General features: G+C 36.9%; 1 protein-coding gene across 5 annotated transcripts in view; it reads left to right on the forward strand.

The window, feature by feature from the left end:
• Positions 1-23,922, forward strand: part of CRMP (Collapsin Response Mediator Protein) — a 502,151-nt gene that overhangs the window by 376,386 nt on the left and 101,843 nt on the right. For all 5 annotated transcript variants that reach the window (XM_081762168.1, XM_081762172.1, XM_081762170.1 and 2 more), the window contains one exon: positions 4,053-4,126. In XM_081762168.1, the coding sequence (XP_081618294.1) occupies positions 4,053-4,126 (74 nt within the window). The remainder of the gene's footprint in view (positions 1-4,052; positions 4,127-23,922) is intronic.

Raw genomic sequence — 23,922 nt, forward strand, 5'->3', positions numbered from 1 at the left:
TTGGCGAGTGCGTTTGACTTTGAAATTTTGCGCCCTGGAGATATATATATTCCACATGAAGAACGATAGAAATGTATGACTAGAAAAATAAAAAGAAATTAAAAAAAAATACTTTTCTTTAAAATAAAACAAATAGTGCTAGAAAATATAAAAGATAATACAAATCGTAATAAAAAGTAAAGAAAAAATAAGTCTGTTACTAAGAAAGTTATTTTTAAAAATATAGTTATGCATAACTAAATAGAAAAAATAGGAAGCGCTCTCATATACGATTTTCAACACTGATGTCGTAGTATTATCAAAATATACTGCAATTTATATCAATAATAAAAAATGTGTTATATCACAATAGAATTATGTTGAGAGTTAAGATACGTATCTATAAATTATTTTATATTCCAAAAATAAAATAAGATCAATAATACGATACTGCGTTATATAGTAATATACTAAAATTTAATATGTCATATATATATATATATATATATATATATATATATATATATATATATATATATATTTATTTATTTATTTATTTGAATTATGTACAAATAAAATATGTAGTACAGAAGATAGTGTCAAACTATAAAATGTTATATAGAGTTACATTATAATTTGTTTACACATTATATAGTCTACTACTAATAAAGATTACATTATATTTCAATATTACGTCAGATTTGAAGAATTTATACACTTATTTTGTATGAGAGCGCTCTCCATCGTTTCTTTTTAGTAATACATAAACATATTTTTTTAAAAGTAGCTTTCTTGACAACAGAATTGTTTTTTTTTTACATTTTATTACAATTCGTTTTTTTTCTTTTTAGTACGATTGTTTTATTTTAAAGAAAACTAGTTTCTAAAATGTCTTTTTTATTTTATTTTATTCTGAAACCACAGGACAGAAACTGTCCACTTGTCTGTGCAGTCATTTCCAAACTGGATGCTCTATGATGTTACAGTTTACTGCATGTGTTCTCGATAAACCGCTTACACTGAGCAATGAGAAAGCAGCACGCCTAATATTGTTGGAAAACAATAGTGGCCGGCGAACAAAGTGTAGTCGATGGTTTTTCAGATAAACTTCTCATGGATTAATAGGGTTGCCAACTCTGGAAAATAAAATTACCGGCACCGCCTCAAAATCCCCTATGATTAGACACGATTTTTTGGTGACACGCGAAACACAGCAGTTTTGTATGAAAATGTTGTGTACCTAAAAATATATATTTTTTTCACTATTTGTTAGGCCATATAATGCTCGCGATTAAACGCGAAATTCTGTCGAATTAGCGAAATTTACAACAAGTCTCAATATTCCACGAAATTTACGCAAAAGTGACAATTTTTCGACGCTTTTATGATTTATTCATTACCATTATTTGGCAATTGCTAGCAATGTGATTAAAATTCCCATATTTGAAAAAAAATAGACCACCATGAACTTTTGAAATTTTACACGCAGTTGCAAAATGAACTCCAAATGGTATCTACTGGTGAAGTAGATAGTGTGGAAGGAGTGTTGCGGGGTATGTTAGATGAGCATTTAGAAATCGCTGGAAAGTGTCTCCAACTAATGTACAAATTTACGCAAAGTACCCTGCAAAATCATTATCAAATGATTTTGCAGGGTACTTTTAACACTGATACTATGTGTATAATAGGGAAATGTATGCTAAATGGACAAGAAAGTTTTATTTTCGTTTTATTGTTCTTATTTACTGCTCTTTTGACATGAAATTTGCCACATACATGTCTTTGCCGATTATACGCATACTAACATTATAAGAAATACCGGGCGAATTCGTTATCAAATTATATTCTACAACAACATATTTATAGACATGCGACAATAATTTTGGTCAGGAGTGTATATATCAGTTTTGAATGTTCATGTGGAGAGGGCTCCATACTTACCGACAAAAAGCACAAATTAACACCAGAAAACATTGAATCAATGCTTACGTGTTATTTCCATAAGTAAACCGTGAACACTAAAGTTAAGTTTTTCCATTAATGTTCTGTGTGTGTGTTCTTTCTTCTTTAAATGTTACTTTTATTCAATGAGGATGCTTAGTGTTACTTTTTAAAAACTCGAATATCGTTTAATATAGTTATGTATGAGCTCATGTCAAAGATGATTGATAAGTGAAAATTAAGGTAACTAACTGTAATTGCTAGGGAAAATATCATTCTTGCATTGAATTTTTATTCACCGATTTTATTCCGCTTTACGCATATTTTTATAACGAAATTACGAATTATTCTTTACCACAAAATCGTGTCTCTACCTATGATATACACCTAAGTGTGAAGTATCTCTTTTCGGACTCATTTATGGAATGGAAATGTACTGTAGTGAACAAAAGTGGATTAGCACCTGTGCTCTGCATATCCTTAGTACATTTACTAATAATCTTACGAGATACATGCTAGAAATGAGGAACTATTATCGGTATTGAGCATTTCATTGTATTTACCAATAACAGCCACTTCTTTAATATTACCGAAACAGATGAACAAAAGTATAAATCCTTACGTGACAAATTTGGATTTACAAAATGAAATTTACTCTTTAAATTTATACTTCAACTACAAGAAATTGCTTTAGAAAGTCCTTTCTCACTTTCAAATTCTTTACATGTAAATTTCAGTTTCCCTGACAGTTTCTGTCATTTCTTTAAAATTGTCTGAACAGATGAATAAAATATATTAATCATTGATAGATTGTAAAATGTGACAATTTTGTAGTTACAGAATAAAAGAGACTTTTTAAATTTGTACTTAAATTTACGTATTAAAATTATGTATCTCGGTCTCTCCCTTATTTGCTCAACGTGTGCTCTCTTTCTCCTGGTTTTGATTGTGAAAGCTCGTTCCTCCCTCATGCACTGGCTTTCGGGCAAACATTTTATTTAGTCGCATATTAAATAGATTTAATTGAATTTAATATGAAATATAAAAGAAATCGTATACAGCTGTCGCTATTTTAAATTGAATTTCAATACCATTAATAAGGTTTCTTACAGTGGGAACAGTTATAAATATATAGTTCAAACAGAGATTATTATTTTAAGCAAACTCTCTTCTCAAGCAGGTTATAAATTTAATTTATTTATTTATTATTTTCACGAGCAAGTTCTAAATCAAGAACCAACTCTAAATCACGAAACCGTATGAATGCTTCATAACACTTCGCAAAATTGTCCTAAACAGTTTTGAGTAAGCAGTAACGATTTTAATTATTTTATATCAGATTTTGGAAGAAAATAAGTTGTCTTTTCTCTATACTAAATGGTGAATATTGATTCTGCAAACCCTCTCCTCTCTCCACCACTGATCAAAGACACTTGTAATAGTTGTTCTTATAACACGCATTATATTATTATTATTATTATTATTATTATTATTATTATTATTATTATTATTATTATTATTATATTTAAATGAAATCGAGATTCAAATCGCATTTGGCTGTTCTATTCGAACACCACTTTTTCTCTTTAAATAGGAAATCTGTTATATTATTTTAGAAATGAATAAAAATACAATAGGAAACATTTATGCTCTCCTCGCTGGTCTAATGGTTTGCAGGGGTACCTGTGGTGCATGGGATGGTGGTTCGATTCCTGGTGGGAGAGCTTTGAAATTTGAACACGTTACGGTGGCTCGCATTCAATTTGAAACTGTAGGTCCATATCTCATATGGCCTTGGTGCTGAAAGGAACTCTTAAGTTTCAATCTAACCAAACCACCAATAGGAAATGTTTGTACGTTACTACTTGTGTATACTGCTGCTGTCAGGGAAATCCGTTTTCATTCTATAGTGTGTTAAACTACTTGCATTAACTACAGGTTTATTGAAAATTTTACTATTTCATGTTGAACACCAACTCTTGGCTTGACAAGTCAAAATTATATTTAATCAATGTTCTTAGTAGATATTAATAAGAACCAAAAAGTGTTATCGTTACTGTTTGATGTTATTTTGTGTAAGTTACGAACATTTTACGTTGACAATAATCTGTGAACTTTTCTTTTTCTCGTAGGCAAGTTGGGCGTAACCTGATCATCCCTGGAGGTACTCGGACAATTGATGCCAGAGGAAGATATGTAATTCCAGGTCAGTTTAGGAAAGCACGCATGGCGTCAAACCCTTTTGCTTGTCTAAAGACTGTAACGTTCTAATATTTATGGCAAATCATGCACTATCCAGGTGTTTCATACATACTAGGTTCTTGTTTATTATCAGAAACAAATTTGGTTTCTCCTTTCTTTCAAGTTCTTTTTTTTTCTGAATTGGTGTTGCTGTAAATTTATGATAAACGTAGAATTATGGAAATATGACAGTAATAAAGGTTCATACTGTGCACAATAATTAGTATAAACATCGCATATTTAATTTGTATAATCAACTCTAATACAAATTAATTAGTAGCTTTTTCATATAAATAGCGTATCTATATGAAGTCGAACGCCAAATTTAAGTGAAAATCATGATATATTTCATAACTAACAGTTTATTAATTTAAAAAAAGAAAGAAAAAAGACGCGGAACATCAAACAAAAATCATACATGCAGAATTTTGTTGTTGGTGCTTGAAAGTCTCTCTATAGGAAGTGTACGCAACTAATATTGCTCTCACACTGTGCTATCTGAACCTTGGGCAATGGGATTACAATTAAACACTGATCTAAATGTTCCAAATTTTTAAACTACCTCTTAGTAAAATTAAGACCAGGGAATAAATTTTAACGAGACATACATTAAATATACAAAAGCCAATTTGAAACATCTATACTTGTTCACATAAAATTTAATCAATGTAATTCAATCCAACCTTTCTAAGTAGTTATGTGAAGGTTGTAACACACATATGGTCCAGCAGTGCTGATAATGAAATTGGCCAGCAATGCTGTGATATTAATCGTGTTATTACTCACAATTTGTAGAAGGTTGGTAATTGGTCAAATTGTTTCTAATTTTGTTTACTTATTTTGCAATTATTATCGGAATTTTTTTTAAATGAAACAATTGATGGATAAACAGATTAAGCAGCTGTAGGATCCATTTTCCTATTTTACTTTCTGATGCTAATTTACAGTTCATACTTATTATTTTTTTCTTTCTAGTACTTACATCTATTAGATATCACACACTATTATTTCATTATGCGTACATCCTTGAGGACTTATTAATTTCAGGTTCGGCTCAAAAGTTCAGCAAACTTTTTTCTTTCTTAAAAAAAACATGCTATTGTTAATTTTCATCAAAATAGTTTTAAAAATGATTTATTTTCATTATCAAGTTCTGTTGTATTTTAATTGAAGTACGATATAATTTAATTTGAACATGGTGTATTTTTCAACGTTCAATGATATAGTCGTTTAGTTTGTTTGGTACTCGGGCTTGTATCCAGGGAGGGGCTAGAGTGGACGGTGTCTTCGAAGTCTTTTTTTAGCCCATGTAAAATGACATTTTATAAATAATTTTTAAATTGACTCTAAACCAGGCAATGTTATTTACAAAATTAAATTCAATTTAGAGTATTGTAGTCATTTCTGCGTAAAATAAATACACTTCTAGATAAACTCACCAAACATCTTTCATTGACCTCTACCCATTTCAAGAATTTCAAATCCAAGTAGCCTTGTCCACGAGACGAGAAATTTCTCGAATCTAGTTGCCGACACCAGTACACCCAAGTTTTAGTTCCCAAACCCCGTCTTACTGTTATATGATTCACAGTATTAAAAAAAAAATATAAAATGATAAAGTAATTGTACAAACCCAATGAAGAGCATTTATCAACATTTGAAGATTTGCAAGTCATTTCACAATATACTCCAATAATCATTGTGGCTTAATGTAGTTATGTCGCATCCTTTGTGGAATTCTTCTGACACGAAAGGATTCTGATAACTTCTAGATCGGTGTGTTTCAACCTGTGGTGCGACGACTACTGGCGGTACGTGAGCCGTTACGACTTATGGTGATATTAGTAATTAACGTGTTTTGATGGTACGCTAGTGGAGAAGGTTGAGAACCCTTGTTCTAGATTAAATTTTTAAAAAAAATCAGGGCACAAATTTTGTACCAAAATTTATAAAACTAGACGATAAAAAAATGAATCTAGACAAGAAATGTTTTCTATGAATTGACACAAGACGAGAATTCTACAACAATATTAAGAAACGAGACAAGAAAATAGTATTTCTCGTCTCGCTTTATCTCGTGGGTAACACTAAACTCAAGTAGTCTATTATTGCACCACGACAAGCATCAGAGGCGTGGAATCAGATGTACTTCCAAACAATAAACAGTTCTATAAAGATCTTTCAGAACGAATTGGAGAACATGGGAAAGTTTCTCCTGGCCTAAAGGCACTTACAGAAGCTGGTCTAATTCCATCTTTCATGACCACGATCGAAAACTGCTTTTCGTATCTGAAGGCTCCTGTTTAACCCCGACTTACCATGAGATATAAACGAATATCGGACTTCGTTCACTGGGCTTACAATAAAGACATTCTACGTGAAATAGATCTTGACCAGCTTATTGTGTTCGCGAAGTGTTCATGCAAACCCTTTTTGATGTAAATATGTTAGGTATGAAATGATTAGAAAATGTTATTTGTTTTAGTTTATGCCACGATTGATTTTTTTAATTCTTATAGATACTAATATCTAATATATTTTTTGTGATTAGATTGCTGCAATTCCCAAATATTTTAATTATTAGTGCTACCAAGTTTTTTTCTTTTTTCGCATAAATTAATATTTTGTGTTTTAAGTACTACTTAACATAAAAATATCTAATTGAATTGAATTGTGTATTTATCGTATTTTTATTAACTTTTGTTTGTTAATGATGAAATTTCGTGGCCGTGGATTTATGTACCATAATATTTGTCAATGTAGTAGTTCTGTGTGTAAGGAGGTACAGCTCTGTTACAAATTTCATAAATAATACTAAATAGTTTTGTAGTTTTCCTTTATGTCTTTTCTATTGGCTGATTAATATTCACTTCTGCCCCCGCTCGGAAATTAAGCTAGTAACAGACCTGTTGATACATTTATACTAAGGCCGGATCTGATATAAATTTATACCGTACGGCTTTCGTAACGTCCTGTCACCAGTTTCCAAATATTCATCTGCTGCTCTGGAAAGTCCTTTTGATCCAAGCTACCAATAAATTTCTGGTGGAAAGAAAGGAAGATCTTCATTTATGCTTCAAACTATTTTCCAGGGATTTTCCCGTTTTACGGTATTCGAGTTAAATTAATTTCAGGTCTGATGTGGGCGTGGTTCCTCTAGCTGCGATATGCAGCTAAGTACATTGGTTGAACTTCTTCCTAGCTATGTGGTCAGCTCACACGCCTTCAGCGAGGAAGAACTGGGTTCGATTCCCGATCGGAGCTTACGTGGTTCGTGTTACACATTAAGCTCTAGATCCGTGTCTTTATAACCTCAGTGCTGAACAGGACGCTAAAGTCCAAATCAATAAATTAAGTCCATTAGCCATACAATAATGCTCTTTTAGCTCCTGTCTAACCATGGAAATTCACTTTAACACTACTGCTCTTATGCTATCCATGTTTATCAGTGTTGTCTACCTGTGTAAATATATATATATATATATATATATATATATATATATATATATATATATATATATGCATGTAGAACGTTGAAGTTGAAGTTACAGTTTATTTTGTGATATTACAATACTATTTACCTTAGCGGCATTGAATGTTAATACGACTTCAATAATAATAGCAACTTTATAATGTTCAGTAAGTTACTCCCTATGAATAAATTCACAAGGGTAGTTTAGTTTTTGAGTGAGTTTCTTTTAAGATTACTTTCTCAAAAATGGCTCAGGCGATTTTGCTCATATTTCATGAATACATCTTCTGTATAAATCCTCCTTCAATATTCTATATAAATCGGAAGTGATAGAGATCGACTACTTACGGGTCATAAATCAAAAACTATAATAGCTAGCTAGAAGCGGGTTTAGGGAATTGATTCAACGTCTCTCGGAAATGTACCATTTCTACCCCTATCTTTCTATCAAAACCGGAACTGGTAGAAATTTACTACTACTTCCAGTTTCAATATTGATTTTCATAGAGTAAAGACAATAAGATATATCGAGAAGCAGTTTTCTGGAATCCATTCAGCACCCCAAGAATAGGTTCCGTGTCCGTCTCCTCCAACAACTTTCTATTTAAACCGTAAATGGTAAAAATCGACCACAACCAATTTCAACATTAATGGCCATAAATCAAAGACGGAAATAACTAGCGACGAGAGGATTTCGGAAATCAATTCGTCAAGAAAATTTACCACCTCTACCCCTATCTCAGTATTAAAACCGGAAGTCGTAGAAATTTACTACTATTTCTGGTTTCAATATTGATTTTCATAGAGCAAAAACTATCAGAGAGCTCGAGAAGTTTTCGGGAATTCAAACAACGTCTCAGGAATAAGCTCCCTTTCTTCTGTTAACTCTGTATTGAAATCAGAAGTGATAGGAATAAACCATTTTCGGTTTTAACATTGATCGCAATAAAACACATGAGTGAAATACAAACTAAAACATTAAAGAACTCTATTGACGGTTTTATATTGACGGATTAAGAAATACATATTGTAATGTAAAGGTAGAGACGGGACACGATTTTTATATATATATATATATATATATATATATATATATATATATATATATATATATATACTGGTGTCCAAAAAGATAGCATAAGTGGGAACAGGTCAAAACCCCCACACTCAAGAAATGTCAAAACGCCCACACAAACGGTCATAACCCCCACACAAGTGGACAAATCTCCCAAATACACGAACGGCCATAACCCCCACAGCCAAAACTTCCTCAGTCAAGAAATGTCAATACGCCCACACAATCGGTCATAACTCCCACACAAACGGACAAATCTCCCAAATGCACGAACGGTCATAACTCCCACAGCCATAACCCCCACACTGGTAATCGGTCATAACTCCTACACAAATGGACAAAACTCCCACACATAGCAACGGTCACAATCCCCACATAAATGGACAAAACCCCCACACAAATGGACAAAACTCCCACATGCAGAAATTGTCACAACTGCCACACAAATGGACAAAACCCCTACACAATCGGACTAATCTACGACACGCTGAAATGATCCTGGTTGCATGTCTTGCCTTTGTACTTTTTAATCGGTCGATGTCAGCACAGCAACTGTCATCAGAGTTTGCAGCTGCTACAGGAGCACGTGTTTCAAGACAAACGGTGTACCGGTTACTGCATGAGGTTGTTCTTTACGCAAGATGTCCCGTCGTGTGTGACCCCCTCCCTCGTGTGCAGCGCAGAGCTCGCTTGAGGGGGAGCCAAGAACACAGGCACTGGACCATGGAACAGTGGGGTCACATTCTGTTCTCGGATAAGTCGCGATTCAGCTTGCAGTCAGATTCTCGATGGACACTGATATGGAAGGAACAGGGGAGCGCTACAACCCGCAGAACATCATTGAAAGGGACAAATTTGGTGGTGTGGGTGTGATTGTTTGGGTGGGCATCATACTGAATGGCTGTACTGACCTACACGTCTTTCAATGCGGGACTTTGACTGGTCAGAAGTATCGTGATGAGGTGCTGGAACCATATGAGAGTCTGTTTCGGGGTGCAGTTGGACCATCATTCATATTCATGAATGATAATGCACGTTGTCATCGGGAAGGTGCGATGAATGATTTTTTGGAGGAGGAAGATATTCGACACATGCCGTGGCCTGCACGGTCCCCAGACATGAATCCAATAGAACATGTCTGGGATGCATTGAGAAGGCGGATTGCAGCCCGACAGCACCCACAACGAACGATTCCGGACCTGTGTACAACCCTTCGGGTGGAGTGGCCAAGGATACCGATGGATCTCATCAACGAAGCGATCGGAAGCATGGAACAACGTTATGTAGCTGCAAGGCATGACCACATGTCTTACTGATGCTCTTAATCCACCACAAACTCATTTGTCTTCTCGACACACACATTGGGTTATTTTCAACTATGGTGAGTTTTGCCAAATAAAGGTGTTGGGACTGTGTGTTTTCTTCTTCCTTTGCACATTTTTTTTCACGCAGGTGTCCACGTTTTGGATGCCTAGGATCAGTCAGGTATGTTTGGTCCATGTGGACTAGGATTATGCTATCTTTTTGGACACCAGTGTATATATATATATATATATATATATATATATATATATATATATATATATATATATATATATATAATATTTCGCTTGTAGGTAATATCAGTTCAGACTTGTTGCAAAAAGATCGTATGAGTTTTGTATGATGTAACTATATAATCCACGTTGTTTGTTTATAAATTATTAAATCTCGCACATTTATTTTATTACTTGATTTTATTCTTTAAAATATATTTTATCGTAGTAGTATATGAATCTAAAAAGTTAATTTCCATGATATTTTTAATGCGTACAGAGAAATTAAAATTCTTGCTCGTAATGTTACATAAATGTGGTATAAATCAGGAGCGGATCCAGGACTGACTTCTGGGGTGGGGCGGTGGGTTGTAATACTGCTACTGGGATGGGATTTATTTATATATAAAATAAGAAAGTTTGCTCTTCTGGGAGGGACGATCCTGTGAATATTTGCGTGTAAATTTGCAACATACTCTGCTCTCTTACTATTTTGTGAAATAGAATTACTGCTAAAACTAGTCACATTCACTTTTAACTAGTATTTTACCCTTGTAGTTCTAAATACCGCAGTCGGTAGAAAATAGACAGGTAATATAACTATAGACTAGTGCACAAGTATAGTAGCTTTTTAGAAACTGGCCACATTGTACTTTTAAATCGGAAACATGATTCTGCCTTCTATAGATATGGATACACCAGGGATAAACGCTATCAAACAGTAAATATTGTCGAAATTCATCTGTGTATACTGACCTGACACAATATCAGCTTACAGTGTTGAAAATTAAAGACAAGTCTCGAACCGAAATTTTAGCCAGTAAATTGTTGCAAAACGGAAAAAAAAGTACACGAAGGAAAATTACAAGTGTGAATACACGCATGTTCTTATTTCAATATGTACTGCTTACTGGCGTACATAGATCTCTTTTCGGATGGGACTGGAATTATAAAGTACGTACATTGTTCGATTTAATCAAATACTTTATCATAATATGATAAAAAAAATCTTTCATCTAGCTAACATATATCGTCGTCAGTGCATATATGTTGATAATTTATTATACCCAATATAGTATAGTATAGCTTTCAAGAAAGCATTGACGTATCTCAGAAAAATATTTTTATACAAGCTTCACTTTAGTGTTGAGTTCACAGAAGTTTTGCCTACATTCAAACAATGGACAACAAGGTATTTCATTTCCTAATTTGCAGATCCCATTCTGTTTTGTTGAATGAAATAAAAGCTTTTTTTTTAAAGGTAACTCCTACATTCTTGAATTGTGTTCTTTTTTCTACCTTCATTAAGTTAGCTCTTTGAGAAGAGGACAAAGCGAACTTAAAGGTCCATTCGTGTATATGTATTTAATTGCATTTTCCCGTTCTATGTTTCCTGTATGTAATGCGATAAGAAATTTTCGCTCATCCTCTTTTGGACAAGACACATTTTTTCAGACTTCATATTTTTCTGGTTTTTACTCACTCTTTTCTTCTTTCACCTCTTGGAAATTTTGATTTTCTAAAAATTTTGGCAGGGGTTGAAGCCCCATCAGCTTCCGGTCTGCATATGCCGCTGGTACTGCTCAGAGGTGGAGTGGGTCAAGTGGGTCAAGTTCTCTGCGTGGGTCATGGGTCAACAGCATGTGACCCACCATGACCACTGCAACCCACCACCCACCAGTGTTGGGCAAATTTCAATTGAATTAACAATTAACAATTAATCTGTAACTTTAATTGTTAATTGCAATTAACAATTGAAAAAAGTAATGGTTAATTGTTAATTGCAGTTGGCCATTAATAAAGGAGAATCAATTGCAATAGATCAATCGATTGAAAGTAATTGCAGTGGAAAGTAATTGCAATTGAATTCTGTAATTCAATTGCAATTGAAATTAATTGGCAATTGATTCAATTGCAATTGATTTCCACAGCAATTACTTTCAATTGATTGATCAATTGCAATTGATTTTCACTGATTAATTTTCAACACTGTAGTTCAGAGAGGGCGTGGGGCAATGAAAACTTTAGCCACGACCCACTGTGACCCACCACTCACCATAAACCACTCTTACCCACTCATTACCCACTGTGACCCACAGACCCACCAAAACCCATTGTCATAAACTCTGACCCATGATTCACGCCCTCTTCTCTACTGACTAAAGAGTTTAAACTTGTAATATAACAAGCCTATAAAATTATCACTCATCGGAGTTTGAATTTCTACGATCAATCGCTCAAGCACCGCACTAATACAATAACGGCGGATCTGACCTTTCTAATATAAATAAAATAGAGTTTGTTCGTGTGTCTGTCTGTCTATCTTTGTGCGGCCTGTGGACGAGACGAGTGGACCGAAACTTTTCAAAATTTGGTCACGGGTAGCTTGGTCTAGGCCCCAGACCAAGACGAAGAGTTTTTTTTTTTTTAATTTCTTACTAGTGGGTCTCCAGGGGACGTTTACCGGGACCGGCCAGAAAATTCGACCGAGAGTTACCAAATTTTGGTCAAAGATACCTTGGTCCAGGTCCCACACCAGGGCAAAGCGTTTTCAACAAAATTCGAACCAGGGGGTCTCGGGGGGGGGGGGGCGTTTACCGGGACATGTAAAAGTAGAACGATATCAGTGTCGATTTCATAGTTTTCGCGGTCGCTGAGATCAATGGTGAAACTCCGATCGCATGAACATCCAAATTCACCATAATCGGCTGCGGGCCGTGGGTCAACGGGGGGAGGGGGGATACCGAAACGTAAAAGTAATCCAAAATGACCGGTATTAGTGTCAAATCCATAGTTTTCGCGGTTGCTGATATCAATGGCGACACTACCATTAGCGATGACTTTCAAATTCATCCACCGTTGTATGCGGGCCTCGGGTCACCAGAGGGGGAATTCCGAGACATGTAAAAATAATCGAAAATGACCGATATTAATGGCAAATCCATAGTTTTCGGGATAGCTGAGCTCAATGGTGAAACTCAAGACCGCGTTTACTTTCATATTTAGCCCCCATCAACTAAGAAAGGGGGCATTATAAAGGGGATCACGAGACATGTAAAAATAATCCACAATGACCGATGTCAAATCCGTAGTTTTCGCGGTGGCTGAGATCAATGGTGATACTTTCATTACCAATGATTTTCAAATTTAGCCACCATTGTATGCGGGCCGGGAGTCACCGGGGGTGGGGAATTGCGAGACATGTAAAAATAATGGAAAGTGACCGATATTAGTGTCAAATCCATTGTTTTTGCTGTCGCTGAGATGAATGATGATACTTCCACAGGCGTTGACTTCCAAATACAGCCCCCATCGGCTGTGGGCCAGAGGCATTGTTTTTTCAAAATTGGAACCAGAGGATTATAGGGACTTTTACCAGCATATGTAAAAAGTAGTAGAAAATGGCAGATGTTAGTGTCACATTCGTAGTTTTCGCGGTATTGGTTGGGGGTTGGTAGGGGCCAGAGGAGATTGTTTCACAATACGAACCAAGTGGGTCTGAGGGGGGTTCACCGGGACATGTAAAAGTAGTAGAATTTGTGTCGAACCCATATTTATTGGGGTTGCTCAGACGTATAATGACACCCCCGATAGTGTTTACGTTCAAATTCAGCCCCCATCGGCCTTCCCAATGAAAGCACATGTACGTTGTTGGATATATATTCACACAAAATATATCCAATTTTAGAAATGTTTCTTAATTGTTCTCCAGTTGTTCAGTTTGTTTACATTGTTATTTTATCTGATCCGTGCGAAGAACGGGCATAACAGCTAGTACGAAATGGTAAAGTGTTTGTTATGGAACAAATTACAATAAATTCAATTACATAGATAATAATTATAATTAATAATTATTTCCTTGTTGAATTATAGATACTTTTCAGGGGAAAACTGAATAAAATTTAAAAGTCCCAAATCAACGTAAAGTAGACCAACGTAAAGGAAAAATGTATAAACATTTCCATATAATTAAGCTTACAGACTTAAATGGAAATTTAGCTTAATTACATGGAAATTTTTTGTGTCGTTTTGTGCACCTATTTCCTCGTTTTCTGCGTCACCGGAAATGGGTCAATGTTATCCTACAATATGGCGGAACAAGTTAATTCTGTTCCGTCAGGAACGATTTCGAGGTCGTTTCCTTCACATCATCATGTGCGTGTTTTCTACCGTTTTGTAAGCTTATTTCCACGTTTTGTGAATCAATGGTAGTGGGTCAAAATGGGCATTCAAAATGGGAAGAAAAATGATCCACTCCCCCACCAGTATCGAATTTCAAGGTCGCTTTTTCGCATTGTTTAGTGCATGTTTTTACCGTTTCTGCGCATATTTTCACGTTTTGTAGGCCAACGAAAGTGGGTCAAAGACGACCTACAAATATGGCAGAAAAAGACATATTCATTCCACTTTCAAGGTCCATTTTGACCCTCTCCCACTGATCCACAAAGCGACACAAATCATGCATAAAAAATGTGAAGGAAACGACCTCGACATTCGATGGTGACGGAACAGCATTAACTTATTCCGCTATACTTATAGGCCATTTTGACCCATTTTCGTTTTCGCACTAAAGTGGAAATAGGAGCACAAAATAGTACAAAGCAGGCACTATACGATGCGAAAGAAACGACCTCCAAATTCGATAGTGGCGGAACAATGGCTCTATTTCCTCACACATTGATGGACCATTTTGACGCATTTCTGGTGATGCTCAAAACGTGGAAGTAGGCGAACAGAACGGTACAAAATACACACTAAACGATGCGAAAGAACCAACCCCGAAATTCGATAGTGGCGGAACAGTGAGCCATTTAACTCCCACTTTAAAGCCCCGTTTAACTCACCTCGGGTAATGCACAAGACGAGAAATAGGTGCAGAAAACTTTTTAAAAAGGCACTAAACGATGCGAAAGTAACGATCTAGAAATTCGATAGTGTCGGAACAGTGGGTCATTTTCGTCACACCTTGGAGGCTCATCTTGACACATTTCTGGTGACGAACAAAACGTGGAAATAGGGGCACAAAACGTAACAAAACAGGCACTAGTCAATGCAAAAGGAAGGACCTCGAAATTCGGTAGTGGCGGAGGAGTGAGTCATTTTCGTCACACTTTGGAGGCCCATTTTGACACACTTCTGGTGACGCGCAAAACGTGGAAATAAGGGCACAAAACGGCACGAAACATTCACTAGTCGATGCGAAAGGAAGGACCACGAAATTCGGTAGTGACGGAGAAGTGGGTCATTTTCGTCACACTTTGGAAGCCCATTTTGACACACTTCTGGTGACGCACAAAACGTACAAAACAGGCACTAAACAATGCGAAAGAACCGACCCCAAAATTCGATAGTGGCGGAACAGTGGGTCATTTTGGTCACACTTTGGAGGGCCATTTTGACACACTTCTGGTGACGCGCAAAACGTGGAAATAAGGGCACGAAACGGCACGAAACATTCACTAGTCGATGCGAAAGGAAGGACCACGAAATTGGTAGTGGCGGAGCAGTGGGTCATTTTCGTCCCACATTCGAGGCCCATTTTGACCGTCTTCCAGTGACGCACAAAACGTCGAAATACGCGCACGAAAGGGTACGCGATGTGAAATGAACGACCTCGAAATTCGATAGTGGCGGAACAGTGGGTCATTTTCGTTCCATCTTGGAAGCCCATTTTGACCCACTTCTGGTGACGCACAAAACGTGGAAATGGGGGCACGTAACAGCACGAAAATTCAGTAGTCGATGCAAAAGGAAAGACCTCGAAATTCGGTAGTGGCGGAGCAGTGGGTCATTTTCATCCTATCTTGAAAGCCCATTTTGACCCACTTCTGGTGACGCACAAAACGTGGAAATGTGGGCACGTAACAGCACGAAAATTCAGTAGTCGATGCAAAAGGAAAGACCTCTAAATTCGGTAGTGGCGGAGCAGTGGGTCATTTTCGTCCCACCTTCCAGGCCCATTTTGACCGTCTTCCAGTGACGCACAAAACGTCGAAATACGCGCACAAAAGGGTACGCGATGTGAAATTAACGACTTCGAAATTCGATAATAGCGGAACTCTTGGTCATTTTCGTCCCATCTTGGAAGCCCATTTTGACCCACTTCCGGTGACGCACAAAACGTGGAAACAAGGGCACGAAACGGCACGAAACATTCACTAGTCGGTGCGAAAGGAAGAACCTCAAAATTCGGTAGTGGCGGAGCAGTGGGTCAATTTCGTCCCACCTTTGAGGCCCATTTTGACCGTCTTCCAGTGACTCACAAAACGTCGAAATAGACGCACAAAAGAATACGCAATGTAAAATTAACGACCTCGAGATTCAATAGTGGCGGAACTCTTGGTCATTTTCGTCCCACCTTGGGGACTCATTTTAACCCACTTCCCATGACGCATAAAACGGAAATAGACGCACAAAACGGCACAAAACGATGTGAAGGAAACGAACTCGAAATTCATTGGTGGCGGAAGAGCAATAATTTGTTCCGCCATATTTGTAGGCCCATTTTGACCCACTTCCAGTGATGCACAAAATATGGGAATAGGCGCACAAAGCGACACAAAACATGCACAAAAGATGCAAAACAAAGTACCTCGAAATTCGTTGGTGGTGGAACAAGTTAATTACGCCGTGAGCACCAATATAAGTATATACTGTAGTTCTTACCAGGGGGCGCGGTGGGTCAGTGGTAGAGCGTTCACCTGCGGTGCTTGAGGTCCCTGGTTCGATCCCAGCTCGCGCAGTTTGGACTTTGTGGTGGACAAACAGCGTGCTCGTGAATTTTCGGGGTTCTCCCGTTTCCTCCCACTTTCTTCATTTCATTCATTTCCCATCATCACCGTCTCCTTTAGCCTAACCGGCATAAGCGTGGGACGTAAAACTAAAGATTTCATATCATTTTTTGTAGTTCTTACCATCAAGGCTGAGAACTGCACGGTCCATTTTTTTTAGCCAAAGTAGAAGCCCAACCGGAATAGTGATGTCAACCGGCCCGGCTCGGTTCAACTGAGCGTACAGCTTGAGCTGGCTTGGTTGGGATTACCCATCGACTGGACTCAATTGAGCCAATGGCTTGAACCGGCTCGGTAAAAACGAGTTATCGACTCGGCTCGATTGGAATCAATGGCTCGAACCAGCTCCGTTGAAACGAGTCCATAGGCTGAGTTCGAGTCAGCTTAACTGAGCCAATGGCTCGAACCGGCTCGGTTGGTGTAGCAATCAGCTCGGTTCGGTTGGGCTCGTGTGAGCCATCGGCTCGAGCTGGCTCGGTTGGATGAGCTGTTGGCTCGGCTTACTTCTCGGTTCGGCTCGATAAGTGAATGAGCTGTGAGCGAGCCGCTTGAGTCGTTGACAACCCTAAACCCGGGTCGAGCAGTTTCAAGCATGTTTGGCTGGAGTCCCATAACTTCTAACAATTTTTGGCTCGAGCCCGAATACTTGCTCCTCCTGAACTCAAACCAAGAACCTCGTGGCCGATGTCCTTGCCTCCTGAAGATTTCTTGACTACCGAGATCGACAGTCAACTAATTTTTAGTATTCCGATACAAATCGCCTATATTCCATGTTTATACAGGTACACGGTGTTATATTAATAATTAGTTATAGTAGTAGTAGTAGTATCATTGATAATTATATTGTCTATGTAGGATACTTGAAGATAGTAGTACTTGGAACTGCACAAAGGATTTAGCTCGAATTGGCTCGACTCGACTGGAAACTCGATCCGAATTCGAGTCGAGTTGGGGGAAATTTTTCGAGTCGAGTCGAGTTTTAAAGAAAACTCGCTCGAACCCGCTCGTGCTCATTCCTATTGTATGCATGACGGGCATATAGAGTTCTTTCGAGGGGGTAGAACCATAAACATAATATATTTAAAAAATACTTAGTTTCACGGCTTTCTTCCCAGGGGGGGGGGAAGGGATGGTAGGTATCCAGCATTTCTTATAAGTACCTTATTTGAAATATGTAAAACAGTAACAAGTGGACAATACAATATACAGCTTATCTTCAGTTTTAATTGCTGATTTCAATTGCAATTAACAATTACAATTAACAATTACAAGTTTCAATTGTCAATTGCAATTAACAATTGAATGTTTCAATTGCACCCTTTGCAATTGACAATTAACAATTAAAAGTTTCAATTGCCTGGTGACCAATTAACAATTAACAATTGACGAAAATTTAATTGCAAATTTTATGATTGAAATCAATTGCAATTGAAATCAATTGCAATTGATTTTCAGAGCTATTACTTTCAATTGATTGATCAATTACAATTGATTTCAATTGATTTTGCCCAACACTGCCACCCACCATGACCCACTACGACCCACCGACTCAGTATGATCTACCGACCCACTCTGCTCACTGCATTGTAAACAATATCTTCTGAAGACTGGTAAATTTGTCTTCACTTTCTTTTCCACTTGTTTCTGTCTACTTACCTGAGGTGAGTATATCTAACCAAGTGAAAAAAAGAACTTCAGGCACTTTTGGATATTTATATTTTTAATTGTAATAATAGCAATAGGACTTCTACTACTACTTGGCTTTCGAGACCTGTGAGTTTTTAGAGGAGCTAACTACTAGAAAAAACACATTTTTGAATCACTGTAATACATAAATTATTATATAAAAAATTGAATGTAAATATGTGTGCCTGATCATCACGGTCAAATTGCAAAGTCAAATTAAATTACTTTTGGTATATAGTTAGGCCTTAATCCAAACTGGGATGTTATATTGCTTTCATTATAATGCATAATATCCTAAGGAGGTAGTGAGGATCCGAATTTTTGCGAAAAAAAATAGTATCTCGCACGCCGTTAAACTTACGAAGCTGAAATTCAGTGTATTAAATCTTTATTGAAAATGAACAGAATGTGTTCTAGCATTTTTTTAAATTCTTCTTTATGGAGGGGGGGGGCACTTTCTATAAATGGGAAATTGGTAGTGGGTTGGTTTGTAAAAATGTTCGAAAACGATCAATGTTATTTAAGAAAAAAATCAGGAACAAAAAATACAGTTCTTTGCATCATATATCCATTGCTTTCTACTATAATAATTGCTGAAGCTTATGTTTATTATATGGAGCGCTTACAGCACAGGACAATCAACCCATAAAGTTGTGAGAAAAATAGGCATAAAATTTGTACTGTAAGCTTAATTACACGGAAATTTAAGTTTGGATTGTACGCATAATTATATGGAAAATTTTACACATTTTTTCCCCTTTAGGTTGGTCTACTTACCTTGATTTGGAACTTTCAAATTTCATCCTTTTTTCCACTGAAAAGTATCGATAATTCAACAAAGAAATAATTATACTATGATATTTTAATTGAAATTCATCGTAATTTGGCACATGACAAACAGCAGTGTGGTAATTGAAAGGGAAGAAGGAGGGAAATTCCCATTCACCTCTGAACACTTTCCAGGAGCCTCGTTCTCTTTCGCTTTCTAGACGGGGGAGGGAACTTGGTAATGGCATCAAACCTTCATGTGTAATTACAAAAATTAAATTTATAAACAAATAAGAAATCATCAGTTTATCAGGCTTTAATTGATAATTTATTCACAAGATTCCCTATCAAAGGCGTGGTAGATGAAGTTTATGTTCTCCATGAGTCGACATTGCCAACTGACATGGTCGATATGGAAAAGATGTTGTATGGTGATAGAGAGATGATACTTCTTGCTGAGTATTTCAAAACAGACCAAGAGAAAACGTTATCAGACTTAAGTCTAACAAGCAGATTGTCGATCAGAAGTTGCAGAAATCGGGTAGAAGTATTATCAATTTCCACGACAGAGTGCGAACGGGGGTTTTCCCTTATGAATTTACAGATGACTGATATTAGAAATAGACTAAGTGCTCAAACATTGTCTAACTTGTTGTTCGTCAATGTTAATGGCCTACCGCTAGACAAGCTCAAAGTAGACGAGCTAGTTATTTCCTGGCTGAAGGATGGACATCATTCCGCTGCGGATGATTTACCACGGAAAAGTTACCAACAGAAAATAAACCCGATTTCAGATTTGTTTTAAGGTGGAAAATTACGAGTTATGGAAAATGTATACTTGTATTAATAATTGCTTACTTGTGTTATTCAACTTTGTACCAAATTTTTAGTAAGTCTCTTATTTGCTTTAGGTAAACCACTTTGAATAAATATTCATAATAATTGCAATTATGCATATTTGTAACTTAAATTTAACGTGGTGTTTTAGTGATTACACAAATTACAATAATGAACATACTTTATGGAGATGCTCTCACATAGAGTACCCGAGCACCTTTATACCCTATGAACAACTGATTTTTCAAGTCTTTTGTGAGAAAAATACTGTGAACTGAGAAACCATAACCTTTTCCATATTATACAGGGGTATTTTCCTGCGAATAGAAGTTTCTTTTGGAATGCGTTCAGAAATTAACACTTGCAAGAATACTATCTTAGTACAAATATATTTTAGGCACACACTAATTTCTCCCCACCTCGGACTGTTTCAATTTCCTCACTGACAAACACTTTACCATATTATATCATAAAGGTCAGATCCACCGTTATTGTAACAGAGTTGTGCTTGAGCGATTGACTAGAAATTCAAACTCCGATTAGTGACAATTTCTTGTTTTATTACAAGTGTAAACTCTTTAGTCAGCACAGAAGAGGCCGTGGATCGTGTTCACAGTTGATGACGATGGATTTTGGTGAGTCAGAGTAGGTCACAGTGGATGAGAGTGGGTCACGGTGGGTGGTGGGTCATGATGGGTCGTGGGTCAGAGTGAGTCACGGTGGGTGGTGGGTCGTGGGTCAAGTTTTCATTGACCCACGCTAACTCTGGTACTGCTTATGGTAAAAGTTGAGAATATGTGGAGAAGCCTAAATATGTAATTTATACATATGACATACCGTAATGAAAGTAAGAGAGAATAATTCAGACAACAAAAATCAACGCTGAGTACGTTGCAATCTTTAACAAGAAAAACGTTGTGTGGTTTCAAGGTTGAAATTTTTACTGCATTCCGTTTGAAAGTACTACTTATCTTAAAAAATGGAATATAGTTTTATGTTCAACGTATATAAGGAAAACGGACCAGTTATAAAAGTGGATGAATATGAAATATTTCGTGTGAATGATATTGTGAAAGAAAACATGAGAACCCTGTAAAAACAACGGACACGATGTTGTTCATAACAAGTTTGCCTGTCCGGGCGTCGAACCAGGGAACCGTCTATTACTGAGCCACCTTGCCCCTATTTATATTCAGGTATGCAGTTTCAGTAGGCTTACTGAAACCGCGTAAAGTGTGTTATTTGTGGTGAATGTATGATACTGGCAAAACAGTTGATGATTTAGTGTGGTACTATGCGAGAACAACACGCGAAAGCAAGTTCAGGAAGTATATTCTATATCGACAAACAATACAGTAAAACGGAGGACAATACAATACGAATGAAATATGGAAACACAAAGTAGGTTAGACTAACTAGTGTATTTTAAATAAAACTGACGGAGAGCTCCCTCGTGGCTAAGCGGTTAGCGTACGTGCCTTTGGCATGGGAGACCTGGGTTCGATTCTCGGAGGAAGATTGGGGTTCGGATCCCACGTTAAGCTGTAGGTTCACGTCCCATAGAGCCTCGCTGCTGAAAGAGACGCTAAACTGAAATCAAGTCAAGTTAAAAGTGACTGTAAATGACGCCCACTCAATGCCTTCGACTCCCTAGTCTTCATTTCTACACGTCTGCTTTCCTCATTCAGACTCCTGCACATGATAATGAAACATGGAACAAATCCTTTCGTGCAAAGATCGTAGTCGAAGTTGATTATAGAAGTTTCTAGATAGTTTAGATCAAATTTTGTCCAAAATTTCGATTTTAATGTAAACCTGCAATGTGGAATGCAACGTCGCTTGTAAAATACCATTTTTAAAGTCGTAAGAATCCATTTTTACCAAAAAAAGAAGGTTTCATTATTTTTTTCTATTAGTAGACTAACTCTCAATCTCAGTTTTGACTTGATTTGATTTGAGTTTAGCGTCCCTTTCAACAGCGAGCTATATGGGACGTGAACCTACAGCTTAACGTGGGATTCGAACCACATAATCTTCCACCAGGAATCGAACCCGGATCTCCCATGCAAAAGGCACGTACGCTAACCACTAAACGACGAGAGAGCACTATCGTCATATCATATTAATGTGTTTACCGGTACTTATATTCACTATTTCAGCGTTGTGTTGATCAAAAAATAAAATTTATGATCAGTAAAATTATTTATTTGGCATATATCTAAAGAAGGGCTCCACTAGTTTGAATGTGAATGAGAATTCTCTTCAAAATGAATTGCAGTACCTCCACATATATCTACAGGGTGGCCCAAAAGTACCGTACTGATCACTCATCGCATTTTATATAATTTCTTATTGTTATCCATCAGGTAGACGTAGTTTCTTTATTATTTGTGCTTAATGCCGTTTTACTTATATCTTAAGCTCGGAAAAGCCGAAGCAGATAAACCCATAAACTAGAATATTATACTTGATCAACGCAGGGGCGTATACCTACTTTTGGGCCACCCTGTATATGCGAATTGCGATGACAGACTCCCAATATATTGCAATTGTTCACCTGGAGCCTAATAACGTAACTACAGGGTGTCCAATATACTATGCAACTCGGAGTGTAGGATAGTACAACTTTTGAACCTGAAACGATACAAAATAATGGTTATACCAAAATGAAGCCTTTTCACACGGGCGTCTCTGGCGGGGGGACGCGTCCCCCAATATTTTCGAGTACAAAATATTCAATATTTTATTCAAATTTAATTTATTTACTAACGACAGAATAACATATAAATAATAAATTATATTTATTTGGAATATAATATTCAAGCTGTGAAACTATTATAACAGAGTTCTTGTTATACCACAGGGGGTCCGTGAAGGTAAGCAGAAAGATAACCAGTGCCGTGCCGTGAAAACCCTACATATGAGTGAGGTTGACAACCAGCCGCGAAGTGCCACCATGGTTTGCGCAAAGCGTAAGAAAATTTTAAAAAATAAACCCTGCTTTTCCTTGATTTTGAACATTTTTACTACTTTTTCCTTCCATTTTATATATATCTTTTCTTTCTTCCTCCCGAATTTTGCGCCCAGGGCAGTCACTCCTTTTGCCTCCTCCCCCACAGCACTGTATTGAAGATAAGAAATGGAATCGAAGATAATAAACAGGTTGGGCTAGGTAGTATCACTTAAATCAATTTCTTGGATGTCCCACCAGTGGCGTATTTACGATTTTGTCTCTGGGGGGGGGGGGCTTTGCCTGAAAATGTGAAAATTCTGCAAGATATTTCATATACTTTACTATACTAAGTAAGATTTCGGGAGGGCTTAAGTCCGCAAGCCCCCTAAATACGCCACTGTGTCCCACCCAAATTTTACATGCCGGAGACGCCAGTGCTTCTTTATATATATATATTTTTTTTAAACTAGGAAGCAACGATTGAAGTACACTAGGGATCACACAGTGTTGCCAGTTGTAACCGAAGGTGTTTTTTGCAAAACACGTAAGTTAACTCATAACGCTTACGTATAGATGTTCAGTTGCTAATTTTCAGTTTGTTTAGTTGGAGTAGCTTGGAAACTATGGAGCAGGAAAAAGAATTT

Source organism: Thermobia domestica, chromosome 6, assembly GCF_964235325.1.
Source record: "Thermobia domestica chromosome 6, izTheDome1.hap1.1, whole genome shotgun sequence".
Taxonomy (NCBI): domain Eukaryota; kingdom Metazoa; phylum Arthropoda; class Insecta; order Zygentoma; family Lepismatidae; genus Thermobia; species Thermobia domestica.